Genomic DNA, 15,707 nt, shown 5'->3' with positions numbered 1-15,707 from the left:
TTTGTGCGGTTCTGCTGCCCCCTACAGAATTAGGGATGGGAGAGTTGGGGAGCAAATATTTACTCTCAACATGGATTTTTTGTTTTTCTCTCCCTTCAAACATTTGTAGCATGTACAGGGCTCCAGTAATTCCCAGCTGGAAAATGGAGTGTCTTTCTGAACAAGTGGTCCCTCAAACACCCTTCTGGTGATGGTAATCTTCTTCAGTCACCTTCTTTTCTTTTAGAAAAAGGATCAATTTAAAATGCTTGTAACACATCTATGTGCATATACATATTCCTGTACAGCAGAAACAGATGGATATGTTGGCTTTTTGAACGAGCCTTTCTAGTGAAGCCTTCTTTGCAAATGAAGCAAGGTATGCAGCTAAAACACACTAATTTGCATTTAATAACAAACCTGAAAAGTGAGTAAAACTATGACAGTGTTGTGATACTGCTCCACTTGCTCCATACTGCACCACAACATAACCTTCATCTTCATCCTAAACATCCTCTCTCGCTAGGTGTGCAGAAGATTGACAGGCGAGGTGGTAGATGGTGCTTTACTGCTTCCAGGAGTTCCTGCTGCTGACTTTGGCTTTCCCCAGCAGTATTGCAGTATGTTTAAAGGCCGAAATTAAAGAAGAACATTGCAACAGAGTCATAGCAAGGGCAGAAGGACACTCGGGGCGGGGGGGGCAGGAGGATGCTTAAGCAGCAGTGGTGGAGTGAGAGCTGGTATGTCAGGAATGAAACATGGTTCACTGTGGTGGAGCCTGGCACTTGCCGGATCAGTCCTGCCTATAAAAGCAGCGGGGAGAAGATGATTCAGTTGGAGCAGAAGGGAGCAGCCCCCACCCACTCCAAGCTCCGGTGCTTCTGTAAGCAAGGGCTAAAAGTCAAACAGAAACTCTCCTGAACGCTTCTTACATTTATATTTCTCACATCTACACATTTTTTGCCTTTTGTCTCTTTCAGCAATTCCAGAGAGAATTTCAAAGAGCAAAGGTGACATCTGCAGCTCTATTTCTGGCGATCCAATCTCAGACTCCAGACACTCATCACATTAGTTTTGGTAAAACGGGGAAAAAAGGAAAGGTCAGTTCTATGTAAGGCTTTACACCTGCGAGAAGTGTGTTGATACACTCTTAAGGATAAAATTCAGTTCTGTGCACTAGACATTTCCAAGAACCAAGGGCAGATTCTGATTTAAATCCTTAGAATAGGTGAAGATTTTGTGCTTGGTAAGACAGGAGTATATTTCATTGTCAGACTTATGTTCTGCTTGCAGAAAACTTACAGCTGTGCTGTTGTATATGCCCTGGTTCTTTTCTGTTGAAGACTTTTCTCTGTAATAAATCCCCCTGTGAAGAAAAAGGTCAATCCACTGCAAAGTCAGTGGTTTCTGACATGGCGTGCCTGATACATTTTTTAAAAGTAACGCTCAGAAAGTTAAATGCAGGAGCGGTTTCTTGGTTGCATCCTCAGGAAATTCTTGAGTTTGACACAAAAAGTGCAGATTCTAACAGTTGGGCTGTATTTTAAAAATGTTAATGTCAGAATTTATTGGACGTAGACAGAGGACAGTAGGGTACCAGAGGAACCCTGCCTAAATTCCTTAAACTTAGAGCCTTTAAATCACAACCTTGATGTTGCAGTGAAAATGCTTTTTGAAAAGAATTTTAAAATGTGGTACCTTCAATAGTGTTTGATAATAATTTATTTTTCAGCAAAATTTTGTAGGTGTTGATAAAAACAATCAAAAGAAGAGAACTCCTTTCACAGTAAAAGATGGAAAGCCAGTTCTTTAAAGAGCTGGTGGGTCTTTGCCTGCTGAAAAGGCGTGTGTTGCTAAAACAGCCTGAAGATAATATCCTGTGCTCATTTTACTTATGTTGTTATCATTGGGTATTTTAAGTTCCTTGAGTTTGCCAGTTTGATTTGGAAAGAACTCATTTCACCAAAAAATTAAACAAAGTAAGGTAGCAGAAAGAATAGAGAAGGAAGAAAGTAGTAAAAGTAGAGGTAAGTAAAAAAGTCAATATCAGTTTATGGATTTAAGAGATTTCATCTCTTCTTGCTGGTGCTTATATGAGTGTGTGATATATTAACTCCTCAAGAAACATCTTTCAAATACACTGTTGGAGTTATTTCAGAATGTTTATTCTTGTAAACAACATGTAATTAAATACAGAAGGCCCAAGGTTGGATATGAGTCCTAGACCAAATATTGACTACATTTTCCTTAAGTTTGTATGTTAGGTTTTTTCATCTGCTAAATTGTCCTTTACAGTAATACGCAGAGCATGAAGAAATGTCCCAAAATGAGACATTGTGCATGTCTTAAGAAAAGTTAATTGCTAGTGGAATTTACTGAATGCTATTTCCTTGTTTACAAAAGCAGCAGAGGTTACTGGACTCTCAGACTCAAACATAGAAATTGCATCACATGGATGAAACTGACTTTGAAACGTGGAATTGACCCAGATTGCACATTTGTTACATACTCTTGGCTCCCTGATGAGTTTTAAATCAGATTTACAAATATTTTGTGCATATCTTTGCAAAAGTAAACATGAAGTCATTCTACATTTTCTGTTTCCTATTCAGAATAACTTTGCATCTCTCAAACGACAAAAACATTGCATTTGCTCAGATGAGCTTTCTGAATCCTCCCTCTGTTCCCAGGTTCTATCTTCATAACATCTTTGGTGAAGTCCGTAACCCCCTTATGATGGGGGAAGCTTTGGGGGCAACGCCCCAATCTGCCCAGAGGACCTAGTTCAGCAGGAATGGTTCCCTCTGAGCATAGTGTAACCTTTCCAACCCATGTGCCTAGCTTTCCTTTTCACAAAAACCACAGTGAAGGGAAAAGGAGAACTTTGTGCAGCTGTGTCCTGTCAGGGGTGAGGATGTGGGCACACCCAGATGTAGGAACTGGTATCATTCCAGCATCTGGCCTTATGGCCAAAGCTCGTCATTCTCTGCAGTCAGTGATCTGCTCAAGATAGACTTTGAAGTGTTTTGACTCTTAGCAACAATTAAAATTTAGGGTCTTCTCAGCTAGGTTGTAGACTCCTCTTTTTTTTTTTGGCCACTCCTAGGAATGGGAAGGTTTCCAAGTCAAAAATAAACAGCAACCAACCTGTACACAAAAAATAAGCTCAAAACTGTGTGTTGTACATCTTGAGTCTTGCTATGTATCTTTCTAGTCTTTTTTTGACTACATAACTTCTTACCATATTTAGTAAGTAGTTTTGCAGGGTATAATCTTTTTCTGATGGAGTGTTCTACTAGTTTGTCTCAGATTTCTTTTATCTTTTTTGTCTTAGCATTTTATCTTCTATCTTATTTTAATATATATTTTTATCTTATTGTCTAGAAACAATTTGAACAACTTAAACACATGAAAGCATTTTTTTAGTTGCATACCTTATATTTCAAAAGTAAGATCATGAGCCCTTTTTTTTGTACCTTTGATACATACGTAAGTGAGCAGTTGCGATTCTTCTGCCTTTAGGACTTGCTCCAGAAGGAAGGAAAAATCTGTGTGTATTCATGGGGCTTACTCCATACCAACTAAGGGCCAGCTCCAATTACATTGATATCTACTCAAGAATACCTTACTTGCATCTGTATTGCAATTCTCTTCACACCATTTAGGACCAAAATCTGAATTAAGCACATGTGTAAGTCTTAGTCTAACTCTACCTGCATGGGTTATCCCATTGAAATGAATGGAACACTTTATGGCAGCAAAAATGAGCATACGCATCCATCTTTGCAGTGTGTGGGCCTAAGAGCCAAGACTAGATATGAAGTTATACACCAAGGTATTATTTAGCTTGTGTTTGATGCCTGGTGCTATGCAAAAATAAAACTGCCTTTCTGAGTTTGAAGCCTGATCAATGCACCTATCAAAAAAACCCCTGTAGATGTGTAACAAAAAAATCTCAAAAGAATTTGAAGCTACATGAAAGGAGCACACTTCAGCTGGGAGTGAAAACTCAAGACCCTATAAAGCAGGTGATTTCAGTCTTTGAAAGAGGGAGACAGATTACAGGGCAAACATATACTTGTTTTCTTAGTTCTGACTGGGCTTTTTCTTTTGCAAAATGTAAGTCCGCTTGTCTTCTGTATTATTCATCTTAGCTTAGATTTTTGTAGAATTTTGACTTTTTTTCATCTAGATAGGGGTTTTAAGGCCGGGGTCTTTGTGTAGAAAACTGTCCCTCCACAGAAAGCTACTGGGTTTACTGGGCCTTTTAGAAACAGCAGTCCACAGAGATTTCTTTCCACAGTTGGCCTTCAGGAGAGAGTGAAAAAAATTTGGAACGATATCCAGCTTTAAATGGACTGCTAGACTTTGTGATAAAACTATCTTTTTTCTTCCTATCATCTGGTCATTTACTAGTAAATAACCAGCACTAGCTGAGTTTTTGGGGAACTGCATTCATGACTGACTTGCCTCTAAGACTTTCACTTTAAATAGCTCTAAACACCTATGGGTTTTCCATAGGTGACAAATAATAGTGTTTAACCTGGAAGATACACTCACTTGTGAATATGCTGAGGTATGACATGATTGAGTTTATAGACGTCCTTCATGTTGATACCTTATTTCAGAAGCCTTCACATCAGACTGCTGCTGGTGGCGACGCAGAGTCGGGGCTGGCGCCGAGCTCTCCACTGTGCCTCCAGGAGGCTGGTGGCAGGACCCCAGTCACCCTCTGCTTTGAGTGGCTTACCAGGAGCTCATACCCAGTGCTTTGTGGAGGTGTTTAAACCCAAGATGGGAAGCTGGCCATAACGCTGGCTTTATTCCCTAATTAGCTTGCCATCACATAGCTCCTTGCCTTAGGCAAACCAAGTAAGCTAACGACACAACCTGTGGCATGTTGAAGGCTTCCGGAAAAACCTCTTTTTTCCACATCATCTCAGGCTTCAGTGTAACGTGCCTGTATGAATCCTGTCAGGGAAGGAGCTGGAGCCTGCAAAGGGCAGAGAAGGATCCCTGCCTCTCACTTTTCCACCCTAATAACATGTCTAAGGCAGGCCAGGACCACAGCAGAGGACCACAGGCATCTTTTCTCTTTTGTGACACTCCACAATTGAAATCATGGGAGGACAAAGGAGGAATTCTGTTTTCCCCACGTGTAAAACAGAGATAATACTTCAGCATTTGACAGCAGTGTTACGGTAAGCGATCGCTGACGAGAGAAGGGTCAAAGTTAACACAGCGGTTGTCATTTACGTTCACGAAGCGTACTTCTAGCTGTCTGGGTTCTGGTTTGTGGAATGTCTCTCCAAGCCACACCTGATAGGTAGCGAGTCTTGGCTCCATCAGAGCCTGCAGCAGGGAGTCTCAGACTGGCCCTGGCAAAGCGACAGTCTTTCGTTAAGAAAGGCTGATAGGTAAGGGACATTCCATTCACCTCCATCTTCATTCTTAGCTTAAAAACATGGTTATTGCGTTCCTGACAAAACTTAACATTCTGGATGCCTGGTGACAGAAACTTTATGACAGAGACCGGGAAAATATGCTCCCATTTTGCAGTGTTTTGTCTTAACTCTGTTAACGCCCTGGAAGTCTGTGGGCCTCTATAGCTGCCAGGAGGCTTTTGTTTGTGTGGATGTTGGCTACAAAGTGGATACAAATTTGCCTTCCTTAATAATGGTTGTACAGCCACACTTAAAGTACCGGGAGGAAAAGCAGCAGACTATTTCTTAGAGACATTGGGATATAACGGATCCCCACATCTCACTTGAGGTCAAGTATTCACAACTATTTCCAAGTATTTTATAAGCAGGTTTAAAGACTAAGTGCATTTAAATAGTAACTATATACATACTGTAAACTATACAGACTGCCATTATTTTCTTGTGTTTCAGACAGGAAGGTAATGGGCATTTTGTTCACAGCCTTCAGCTATTAAAGGGAAGACAGCTACGAATGAGAATCCTGCATATACTGAAGTTTTTCACTTAGAAGTGAAACTTCATTTCTACTGAAATAAGGCTACAAAGCATTACATCTGCATCCTCTTAATTAACCAGTTCAGAGCTGAAGGAAGGAGAGAGCAGGTGAAGTTCAGAGCAGGGAAGGAGAGGCAGTGGGGTGGCTCTGTATGTTAGGGAGTGTTTTGATTGCATAGAAATCGAAGATTGTGAAGACCAAGTCGAGTGCTTGTGGGTAAGGATGAGGGGGAAGGCCAATGAGGCAGATATCCTGCTGGGAGTCTATTACAGACCACCCAGCCAGGATGAAGACACAGATGAGACATTCTATAAGCGACTGGCGGAGGTCTCGCATTCGCTGGCCCTTGTTCTTGTGGGCGACTTCAACCTACTGGACATCTGCTGGAAGTATAACATGGCAGAGAGGAAACAGTCTAGGAGGTTCCTGGAGTGTGTGGAGGATAACTTCCTGACGCAGCTCGCGAGTGAGCCCACCAGGGGAGGTGCCTTACTGGACCTGCTGTTTACAAACAGAGAAGGACTGGTGAGAGATGTGGTGGTCGGAGGCCATCTTGGGCTTAGTGACCACAACATGATAGAATTCTCAGTTGTGAGCAAAGTAAGGACAGGGGTCAGCAAAACTGCTACCATGGACTTCCGGAGGGCAGACTTTGGCCTGTTCAGGTCACTGGTTGAGAGAGTCCCTTGGGAGACAGTCCTGAAGGACAAAGGGGTCCAGGAAGGCTGGACAGTCTTCAAGAAGGAAATCTTAAAGGCGCAGGAGCAGGCGGTCCCCATGTGCTGTAAGAAGAGCTGGCGGGGAAGGTGACCAGCCTGGCTGAACAGGGAGATTTTGCTGAGACTCAGGGAAAAGAGGAGAGTTTATCACCTCTGAAAGAAGGGGCAGGCAACTCACGAAGAGTACAAGGATCTCGTTAGGTCAAGCAGGGACAAAATTAGAAAGGCAAAAGCCCAGCTAGAGCTCAGTCTGGCCACAGTTGTAAAGGATAATAAAAAATGTTTTTACAAATATATTAACAACAAAAAGAGAGGAAAGGAGAAGATTATGAAGCGGTTGGTCTTGAGAGTGCTCACAGGGCACCTGCAGGACAACCAAGGGATCAGGCCCAGCCAGCATGGGTTCATGAAAGGCAGGTCCTGCTTGACCAACCTGATCTCCTTCTATGACCAGGTGACCCGCCTAGTGGATGAGGGAAAGGCTGTGGACGTTGTCTACCTGGACTTTAGTAAAGCCTTTGACAGCGTCTCCCACAGCATTCTCCTGGAGAAACTGGTGGCTCGTGGCTTAGACGGGTTTACTCTTCGCTGGGTGAGGAACTGGCTGGATGGCCGAGCCCAGAGAGTTGTGGTGAATGGTGATAAATCTGGCTGGCGGCCGGTCACAAGCGGTGTTCCCCAGGGCTCGGTTCTGGGGCCGGTATTGTTCAATATCTTTATTGATGATCTGGATGAGGGAATCGAGTGCTCCCTCAGTAAGTTTGCAGATAACACCAAGTTGGGTGGGAGTGTTGATCTGCTGGAGGGTAGGAGGGCTCTGCAGAGGGACCTGGACAGGCTGGATCAATGGGCAGAGGCCAACTGTATGAGGTTTAATAAAGCCAAGTCCAGGGTCCTGCACTTTGGCCACAACAACCCCATGCAACGCTACAGGCTTGGGGAGGAGTGGCTGGAGAACAGCCCGGCGGAAAGGGACCTGGGGGTGCTGGTTGACAGCCAGCTGAACATGAGCCGGCAGTGTGACCAGGTGGCCAAGAAGGCCAACAGCGTCCTGGCCTGTATCAGCAATGGTGTGGCCAGCAGGAGTAGGGAAGTGATTGTACCCCTGTACTCGGCACTGGTGAGGCCGCACCTTGAATCCTGTGTTCAGTTTTGGGCCCCTCACTACAAGAAGGATGTTGAGGTGCTGTAGCATGTCCAGAGAAGGGCAACAAAGCTGGTGAGGGGTCTGGAGCACAAGTCTTATGAGGAGCGGCTGAGGGAACTGGGGTTGTTTAGTCTGAAGAAGAGGAGGCTGAGAGGAGACCTTATCGCTCTCTACAACTACCTGAAAGGGGGTTGTGGCGACGAGGGTGTTGGTCTCTTCTCCCAAGTAACTAGTGATAGGACAAGAGGAAATGGCCTCAAGTTGCGCCAGGGGAGGTTTAGATTGGATATTAGGAAAAATTTCTTCACTGAGAGGGTGGTCAGGCATTGGAACAGGCTGCCCAGGGAGGTGGTGGAGTCACCATCTCTGGAAGTGTTCAAAAAATGTGTGGATGTGGCGCTTCAGGACATGGTTTAGGGGACATGGTGGCGCTGGATTAATGGTTGGACTTGATGATCTTGAAGGTCCTTTCCAACCTAGTGATTCTGTGAATCATTACAAAGTCATCAGTAGTCTGCAGTAAGCATACTGGGATATTTTTGGAAAGATTTCTGTTCCTCATTCCACAGCCCATATTATCATCATTAGAGTAAAGGCTATTCCTGCAGTTCCTTCAGCTCCTCCTCCTCAGCAATTCGGCTTAGAATGACAGCAGGAGAAAGCCACATACACACAACGAAAAGTTCTTTACTGTCTATTATACGCTACTTTGGTCTCAGTATGACCACCTGACAGCAGAGTACTGACACCGATGCTCAACTGAGGCGACACGTGAACGAACCCTCTGTTTTCTTTTGGAGTACACAACTTTAAAGGTTTAATTCATTCCAGTAATCCCTTAAATTCAGGTATTTCCCTTGACAGTAATGGCATTTGTTGACACAGGTACTACTTAGAAGGTTGGGGGGGGGGTGTTTTTAAATATTCACTTTTCATTCTAATATTTTCAGTTTTCAATTGAAATAATTGCCTACTCCTCCAGCATTAGTTTTTTGGATGCCAATAAAAGCTTAGAGACCTTTTTAAGAGTTAACTTCCCCCATATTAAAATATAATGTGGAAAAAAGTAAACACATGATTACAAAATTATGGAAAAACAAACAAAAGAAAAAAAAAAGTTTATTTCCAGATATACAAAACACCTATTCTCTCATTTCTCCATCTTCTTCCTCTTCTTCCACACCTCTGATGTACAAAACGTTATTGCACCTGTAAACAGAAAAAAGGAGTTCTGTTAACTGTGTTTTAATTTTCCACCCCTTATATACACTGCGTTAAGCATTTTCCTGCTTGAGTGTAGCCTGACAACAGCCAAATTCTGTATAACATATTGCTGCTGTTGACCTTGTGCAGCTTTCCACAAAGTTCACAGCAACTGCAAAACCCCCTAGTTTATAAAACCAGTAACTGGTTGACAATGCTGTACAAGAAATTTTCACTCTTGGGTTAACAGTTAATGGTCAGGTTTAATTTCCAAGCATGCAAAAATGTTTTCAGTAGCAATACACTAATATACTCCACTAATGCCAACTGATGAATAGACCTACAATAACCTGGAAAACTAAGGTATTCAGTTACCTGAAATAGGGACTATAAATACCGCTTTAAAAATATTTCAAAAATAATTTTTCCTTGCCTCAGAAGGGATCTCACAGCCCTCACACAAAAGTTATGTTAACACTTAGCATCTCAATTAGACAAGAAACACAGTGTCTAGCAATACAAATTTTAGCGCAAGTGATAAGATTTAAAGAAACCTTGCCTTTGCCACAAATATCCTAATTACCTTATCAAAACTTCACCCAGGTGTCCAGACAACGCACCATCTATATACTCCTCTGTGTTTGCAAGCTTGAGAAGAAAACCAGCAAAACTCAGAACGATTTGTGACAGAAGCAGCTTCACAAAGCAGACCGTGGTTGCGCCCCGCGACCCACCGCCCGGGGCAGATCGAGCGACCCCGCTCCCACCCGACACAGCGCCCACCGGCGAGGCACCGCCGGCCGTTTACAAGTGCCCCACCTTGCCCACCGGCGCCACCCCCGCCCTCAGCCGGAACCCCGACGGTTCCCACCCCGCCGCCGGCCCTCACCTGCATGTTCATGTAGCCGTCGACGGAGACGAGGTAGCCCTTGTACTCCATCCCCCACTTCAGCTTCACCATCACCGGCTTGCCCGTCAGCCCGTTCAGGAAGGGCTTGGGGTTGAGGGGCAGGCTCTGCCGGGGAGACCAGCCGGTCAGCGCCTCCCTCCCCTTCCCCCCTCCCCCGCGCGCTCCGCCCCGTTGCCTCGGGACCGATAACGGCCGCGGCTCCCGCTGCCTGACTGCGCCCCCCGCCCCCCCCGCCCCCTTCCCACGCGTGGCGCTGGTACCGCCCTCACCATGGCGACGCGGCGCGCGGCAGCGGCCCGAGAAACACAGGCCCACGCGGGAACCCCTCGTGCGCGCCGCGGGCTGCGAGAGAATGGGAGGCAGCTACCGCCGCTCCGGTTTCCACTTCCGGGGGCGCCACCCTCACCTCTGACCCCTCACCCCCGCTGCGCCGCACTTTCAATAGGCTGGGACGCACCCACGCGCCAAACGAAAAGCGGGGCTGCCCATTGGCTCGGCGGTGCCGCCTTCCTCTCTCATTGGTCAGGCTGGCCGCCCTACCCCCTTTCCTAACCAATCGTTGGCGCCGCGAGGCGTTGCGTGCTCGGCGGGAGGGGGATAGGGTTGCGCGGCCGCTGCCGTGAGCCTCGGGCCGTCCTTGCGCACCTCGAGCATGTAGGCCTTTCCCTCGCTCCCGGCTTGTGACTTCCTCGCCACCCCGCAGGCCCCAAGGGGCTGATTTTGCCCCTCTCAGACCGACGGCAACATTATTTTGCCTTGGAAGTCGGCCGGCCAGAGCAGCGGCTGCCCTCCCGGCCAGGGATGGACGCGCCGCTTCTGAGCAATCGAGCGTCTGCGCGTTCTTCCCAGCAGGGTATTGCTTACTTTTCACCTCAAGATTTACCAGGGTGTAAATTCACCATTTAGAAGGGTGTTCAGCTCGGCAGCAGTTAGCATGTGCATTTCCGTCTCTCTCTGTACACAGGTAGATCTCCGCGAGGTGGCAGTGCTTAACTTGTACGGTGGCTGTGGCACATAACGGCAGGCTTCTGACAAACTCTCCTGATGTTACCTGCGAGCCTTGCAGGTGGTGAAAGCGTGGCGACGTCGATTCCTGTATAAGAATAAGTTTGTGGGCCAGCACGTTTTCGTTACTCCACACGCATGGATAGAAGCCTCAGAGTTTATAAGATGCATAAGTAATGTCCTTGCCACTGTAAGAGTGCTCTGCTCAGTCTCATTTGACTCCCAGGCGAAAAAGTTGCCAGAGCTCTTCTTGACTGTAGAGAGCACTAGCCTGTTCGCACTCATGAAACTTCGGTCCTGCTCTAGCTGTAATTTGTGACTCTTAACCTTTGACAGGCAAATATGCTGAACAAATGTTTGTACCATTTACTAATTTGTCACATCTACACTAATGTCTTCTACTACTCTATGTCTAAAGTCATCAGATGCCACAATGTGTATTGATGTTCCTGCATACAGGAACATATTCCCTTAATCTTTAATGTGTTGGATGCTGAATGTGGAAAACATACATTCAGGAACTAACCTTTTTGTAACAGAACTATTACATTTTTTGTGCACTTCACCTTCCAAAGCATGGTCTAGTGCCCTAGTGTTGAAAGCAAACCCATCATCATCTGGTTAAATCTGAGTGTTTAATGCTGTTCACTCAACAACCTATCTTCTCCAGATCCAGGCTGTCTTCACACACAGTGGTTGCAATACCTTTATGGATGGGTAGGAGTGAATAAGATTTGGAATTGTAATTCTTTTTAACTAGCATGTATCAAAAGTGCACTCAGATACTTGTGTCCATGGTCATTAGAAATGAGCATGATTTTCTTTTAGGGTGTGTTGAATGGGCAACAGAGACAACATCAAAATTATGCTAATAGTCTTTCTGGTAGCAAGACTCACTATGGGCCCTCTGAAAGAGTAACTAAGTTACAAGATTTCTGTAAGGAAGTCTGTGTTGAGACTACATAGGAAAAGCGTGAACACAACGGTGTATATAGCAAATTTTTTCCTGCCACTTTGAGTAAAGAATAGCTGATTTCAAGTGATAACATGTATATGTGGCAGAAAGCAATGAACTTAGAGTGAGTGTCATGGATAAAATCATATGGTGGGAGTAATTTTTGCACTTTTCTGAATACTGCCAAGGATAAATATGTATAGCTGTGAATGACAATGTAACAGGTTTGGTATGTTATCTGTAAACAGCACTTCTTATTTTTACGTATTGAACCAATTTTGATCACAGTGTCTCCTACTCATGTTGGGAAAACTTTGTACACCAAGAAATACAGGAGCCATTACATTTAGCTTTTAACACACTCTGTTCCTCTGACAGATGAGTAAGTATTCCAGCCCTGTTGTTATGAAGTTATCAAAATTTCCCAGGGTCATAGATATCAGCCTAGAAGTCAGAGAGCAGGAGTGCTTGACTTCTGGTTTCATAATTGGTGCATGAATTCACGTGTCAGTAATTTCATCAGCTGTAGACTGGATCTGCAGCATTTTTGTGTGGTGGTAAGGTAGGAAGGAGTACTGAAGGCACAGAACGCTTGACTACATCTGACGTAAACTGGATAACTTGGTTAATCAGGAAATGAAATAGCTTTTGCTTTTTTTTCCCGCCCTGTGAGGAATTTGCTGTTTACCTTGTTGACTGAATCATTCTGACTCAGAGACAGTTTGCTTACATGGGTCTTCCCCTGACCTTCAGCAGAGGGGTGTTCACCTTTTGTCCTTTTTGTATTTCCTCATGTAATAGGGGAAGTAATCGTTTGCATTCTTTTCTGCCTTTGGGTCAGGGTATTTAGGCTGCTGCTCAACAGGAAATTAACAGGAAAGGGTTTTTGTCATAGATTAATCCAAACCTTAAATCTTGAGTGGATGGATAGGATTTTCTTTTACAGCTCAGGGGTGGGAATTTAGCACGACTGCCTATACTCTGTTCCTAAGGAAACACATTAAGCAACTGGACATCCGACAGCAGCAGCATTTCTGGTGGAGGGAAGCGTTAGATGGCGTTATCTGTGTAAGTGCAAATGCTCACTGACATCATTAATGTGCCATGCCACCATAATGCCAGGCAGAGAGGGCTAGCCCATGTACCCTCACATCCCTGAGAGAAAGCTGAGCTGCCCAGAAATATTTCCTGATTGAGCAGAGTTTGCTGGGACAGGACTCCCTGCAATAACCCCCTTCTGCCTGCCATAAACACATTTCTTAAGGAAACTTTCAGAGCTGCCTCATGTTCCAGCTTCTGGGCTGCACATTTAATGAGTGTCTCGTGCCTTTTCCCAGCGATATGCCAGTGTAAATGGGGTTTTGCTCTGCTGCACTTTCCTCCCACATCAAGGGAGTTACTTCTGATACCATGCAGTTCATCTTCACCAAAGCAGTAGCAGCATCAACTTTGCCAGTCACACTGAAGATGGCATGTGATGGGCACCGGTTGCAATCAGAGAACTTAAAGCAGCCGCAAAAGTACAGCTCTGAATTAAGAGTGGGACAACCTGAGTTAACAAAAAGGAAGTTCCACCAGGAGACAGTACTTTCAAAGGATGGGTTTGCATCAAAATAAATCCAGTGTAGCAGCGCAGAGTCAGCCCTGCTAGGCAACAGATGAACCTCGGCCTTCTGTTGGGTTCATAATTGACAAAGCCATATAAGAACCTGCTGCCTTCCCCATAAGAACCTGTCCCAGGTGAAGATGTACCATCCTCCTTCCTTCCCCTTGCCAGACTCCCAGTCCTCAGTGTCTGGTTCTTGAAAATACTAGGTGATATGATGCCTTGGTCTAAGACAGACAGTTGGTAAGCAGCCTTGTGCAGACCAGGAGTTGATCTCTGACAAGCTCTCCATTCTAAACTACTTGGGGATACAGTGATTATGACTCTCACAGATCTAGAGGGATTTTGAGACTGTGTGCACCCTTGGAGAGCTTTGCAGCTGTAACAATACTGCTGAAATGTGAAGAGGATCTAGGACTCGGTCCAATCTTGCCACGAAACAAGTTAATTTTTAATTCAGCAATAGGCATAACGGAAGATTTGCCATTATAAATCATATTGTAATGGAAAATTTTATCTTGCCGCAGATTTTTTCTAGAAAGTATCTGATGAAATTTTGTCTTAAAATATTTTTCAATAAGAAATGCAATTTTCTTGTATGTGCAAAAAATCCTTATCAGTTGTCAGCTCTTGGTGACTCGGGAACTGCTGTGGCAGTATATGTGGATTGTCCACAGCCCTCACATGAAGTATAATCCTGACCTTCTGGGGCTTTGCCAGAATAAACCAGTTTCTCTTCAAGCGATATTTTCATAGGGATCTCTACCAGTAAAACATCTTTCCTCTCTCTGTTGACGATTTGTCATTTTGATAACACCATCTTTCATCAAATCTCCATGAATGAATCAATGACCACCCACCACAGACCTTCACCATGGATCAGGACTAGGATCCAGTAGGCAGTGACATCAGGCTCCAGAAGAACAGGGGTCTGTAATTTCTCTCTGAGACCCTCATCAACCGAACCAAAGCCAAGCTGTGCTCGAGCAGTGAGTACACAGAATCCAAGTGCTAGGAGCCACAAAATTAGTTAGCTTGTTTCGGGTTTGATCCAAGTAACATGCTTCTTGCTGCATGCTGCCACGTCTACATCTCAGTGAGACTGTAGCCTAGAATAAATGCTTGGTCTTGCTAAACAACACTTGCAACTAGCTGAAGGAAAGGACATGGGGAACCACAAAAAGTAAGAGAGTCTGTCTGTCGGCTCTGCATGCCTGGTGGTGGTTGGCATACCAATGTGTGGAAACACAAGTGAGATGCAAAAGTCTGTTTGGGGTGGATTTGCCCGGCGAACAGAGACTGTGCTGTGAAGGACTGCCAGTGCAGGAGGCAGAGGTGAGACTGGGAAGGTGGAAATGGAGGGTTTCTTCTTGGGCAGAGGATTTATGTGCTGTTTCAGCTCAACGCAATGCCTTGTGCCTGCAGACTGATGTCAGTGTGAAATGAGATTTGGGGGGTGGGAGGTATATGTTAACAAATGCCTAAGTCTTGCAGAAGTCACAAAAATCTGTTGGCCTGCCCCCCAAAAGATTTGCCAGAGTGACTGTGCTTGTGAACCTGTCACCAGGCTGGGCTGTGCTGGCAAGTAGGGGCATGGGATGGGTATTGTACAGAAATTATGGGAACGTTAAAGCCTCCTTTTATGCATATTGAAAACCTTTATTTGTTTGTGCAAATAGTATTCATGCAAATTATGCAGCTACACTGAAGGGAGGCCCTTTAAGAATGTGTCTCTGAAAACACAGACTTCTTTGCCAAGAAATAATGGGACTTCCTTAATTATCAGCTGTTATCTTCTGGTTTTGGCAAACTTCTGTTGCTTTATGTGCTGTTGTTTCTTTTATGCTTTGACATTAATGAATTGGAAATGAAGTTATGTGCTGAGGAAAACAGTGTGATCTGTATAAATAATAAAATGGCATTCTTGTGTGTGTCAAAAAGGGGGGGGCGGATCAAGCATTGTGCAGAAGGAATTTGGAAACTGTGCTTTCACACAAACATCTTAATGGAAACTAATAGCTGGCTGCAAATCACAGAGGTGGTTCAAGAGTTGGTGTTTTGAGAAATCTGTCTGAGAAATATGTCTCGTGTTGGAGAATCTCTGTGTTAGGTGGCAAGCTGTATTTTAACAGAGGAGCTGATCTGCTTCTTCTGTTGTCCTTTTACCTCCAGCCGTGGCTGAAATTCCAGTGGTGGTGATACAA

General features: G+C 44.7%; 1 protein-coding gene across 1 annotated transcript; it reads right to left on the bottom strand.

Annotated features, from left to right (window-relative positions):
- Nucleotides 1-8,572: 8,572 nt before the first annotated feature.
- SNRPF (small nuclear ribonucleoprotein polypeptide F) lies at nt 8,573-10,591 on the bottom strand (the record flags this gene model as incomplete). Its single annotated transcript, XM_082009488.1, has 4 exons — nt 8,573-9,033; nt 9,611-9,675; nt 9,917-10,042; nt 10,478-10,591. The coding sequence occupies 4 exons, from the start codon at nt 10,589-10,591 to the stop codon at nt 8,967-8,969; spliced, it is 372 nt and encodes a 123-aa protein (XP_081865614.1). The 3' UTR covers nt 8,573-8,966.
- Nucleotides 10,592-15,707: the final 5,116 nt, after the last annotated feature.

The sequence above is a fragment of the Phaethon aethereus genome (genome assembly GCF_964289735.1).
Source record: "Phaethon aethereus genome assembly, chromosome: 1".
Lineage (NCBI taxonomy): Eukaryota > Metazoa > Chordata > Aves > Phaethontiformes > Phaethontidae > Phaethon > Phaethon aethereus.
This window is presented reverse-complemented; position numbering and strand designations above follow the sequence as displayed.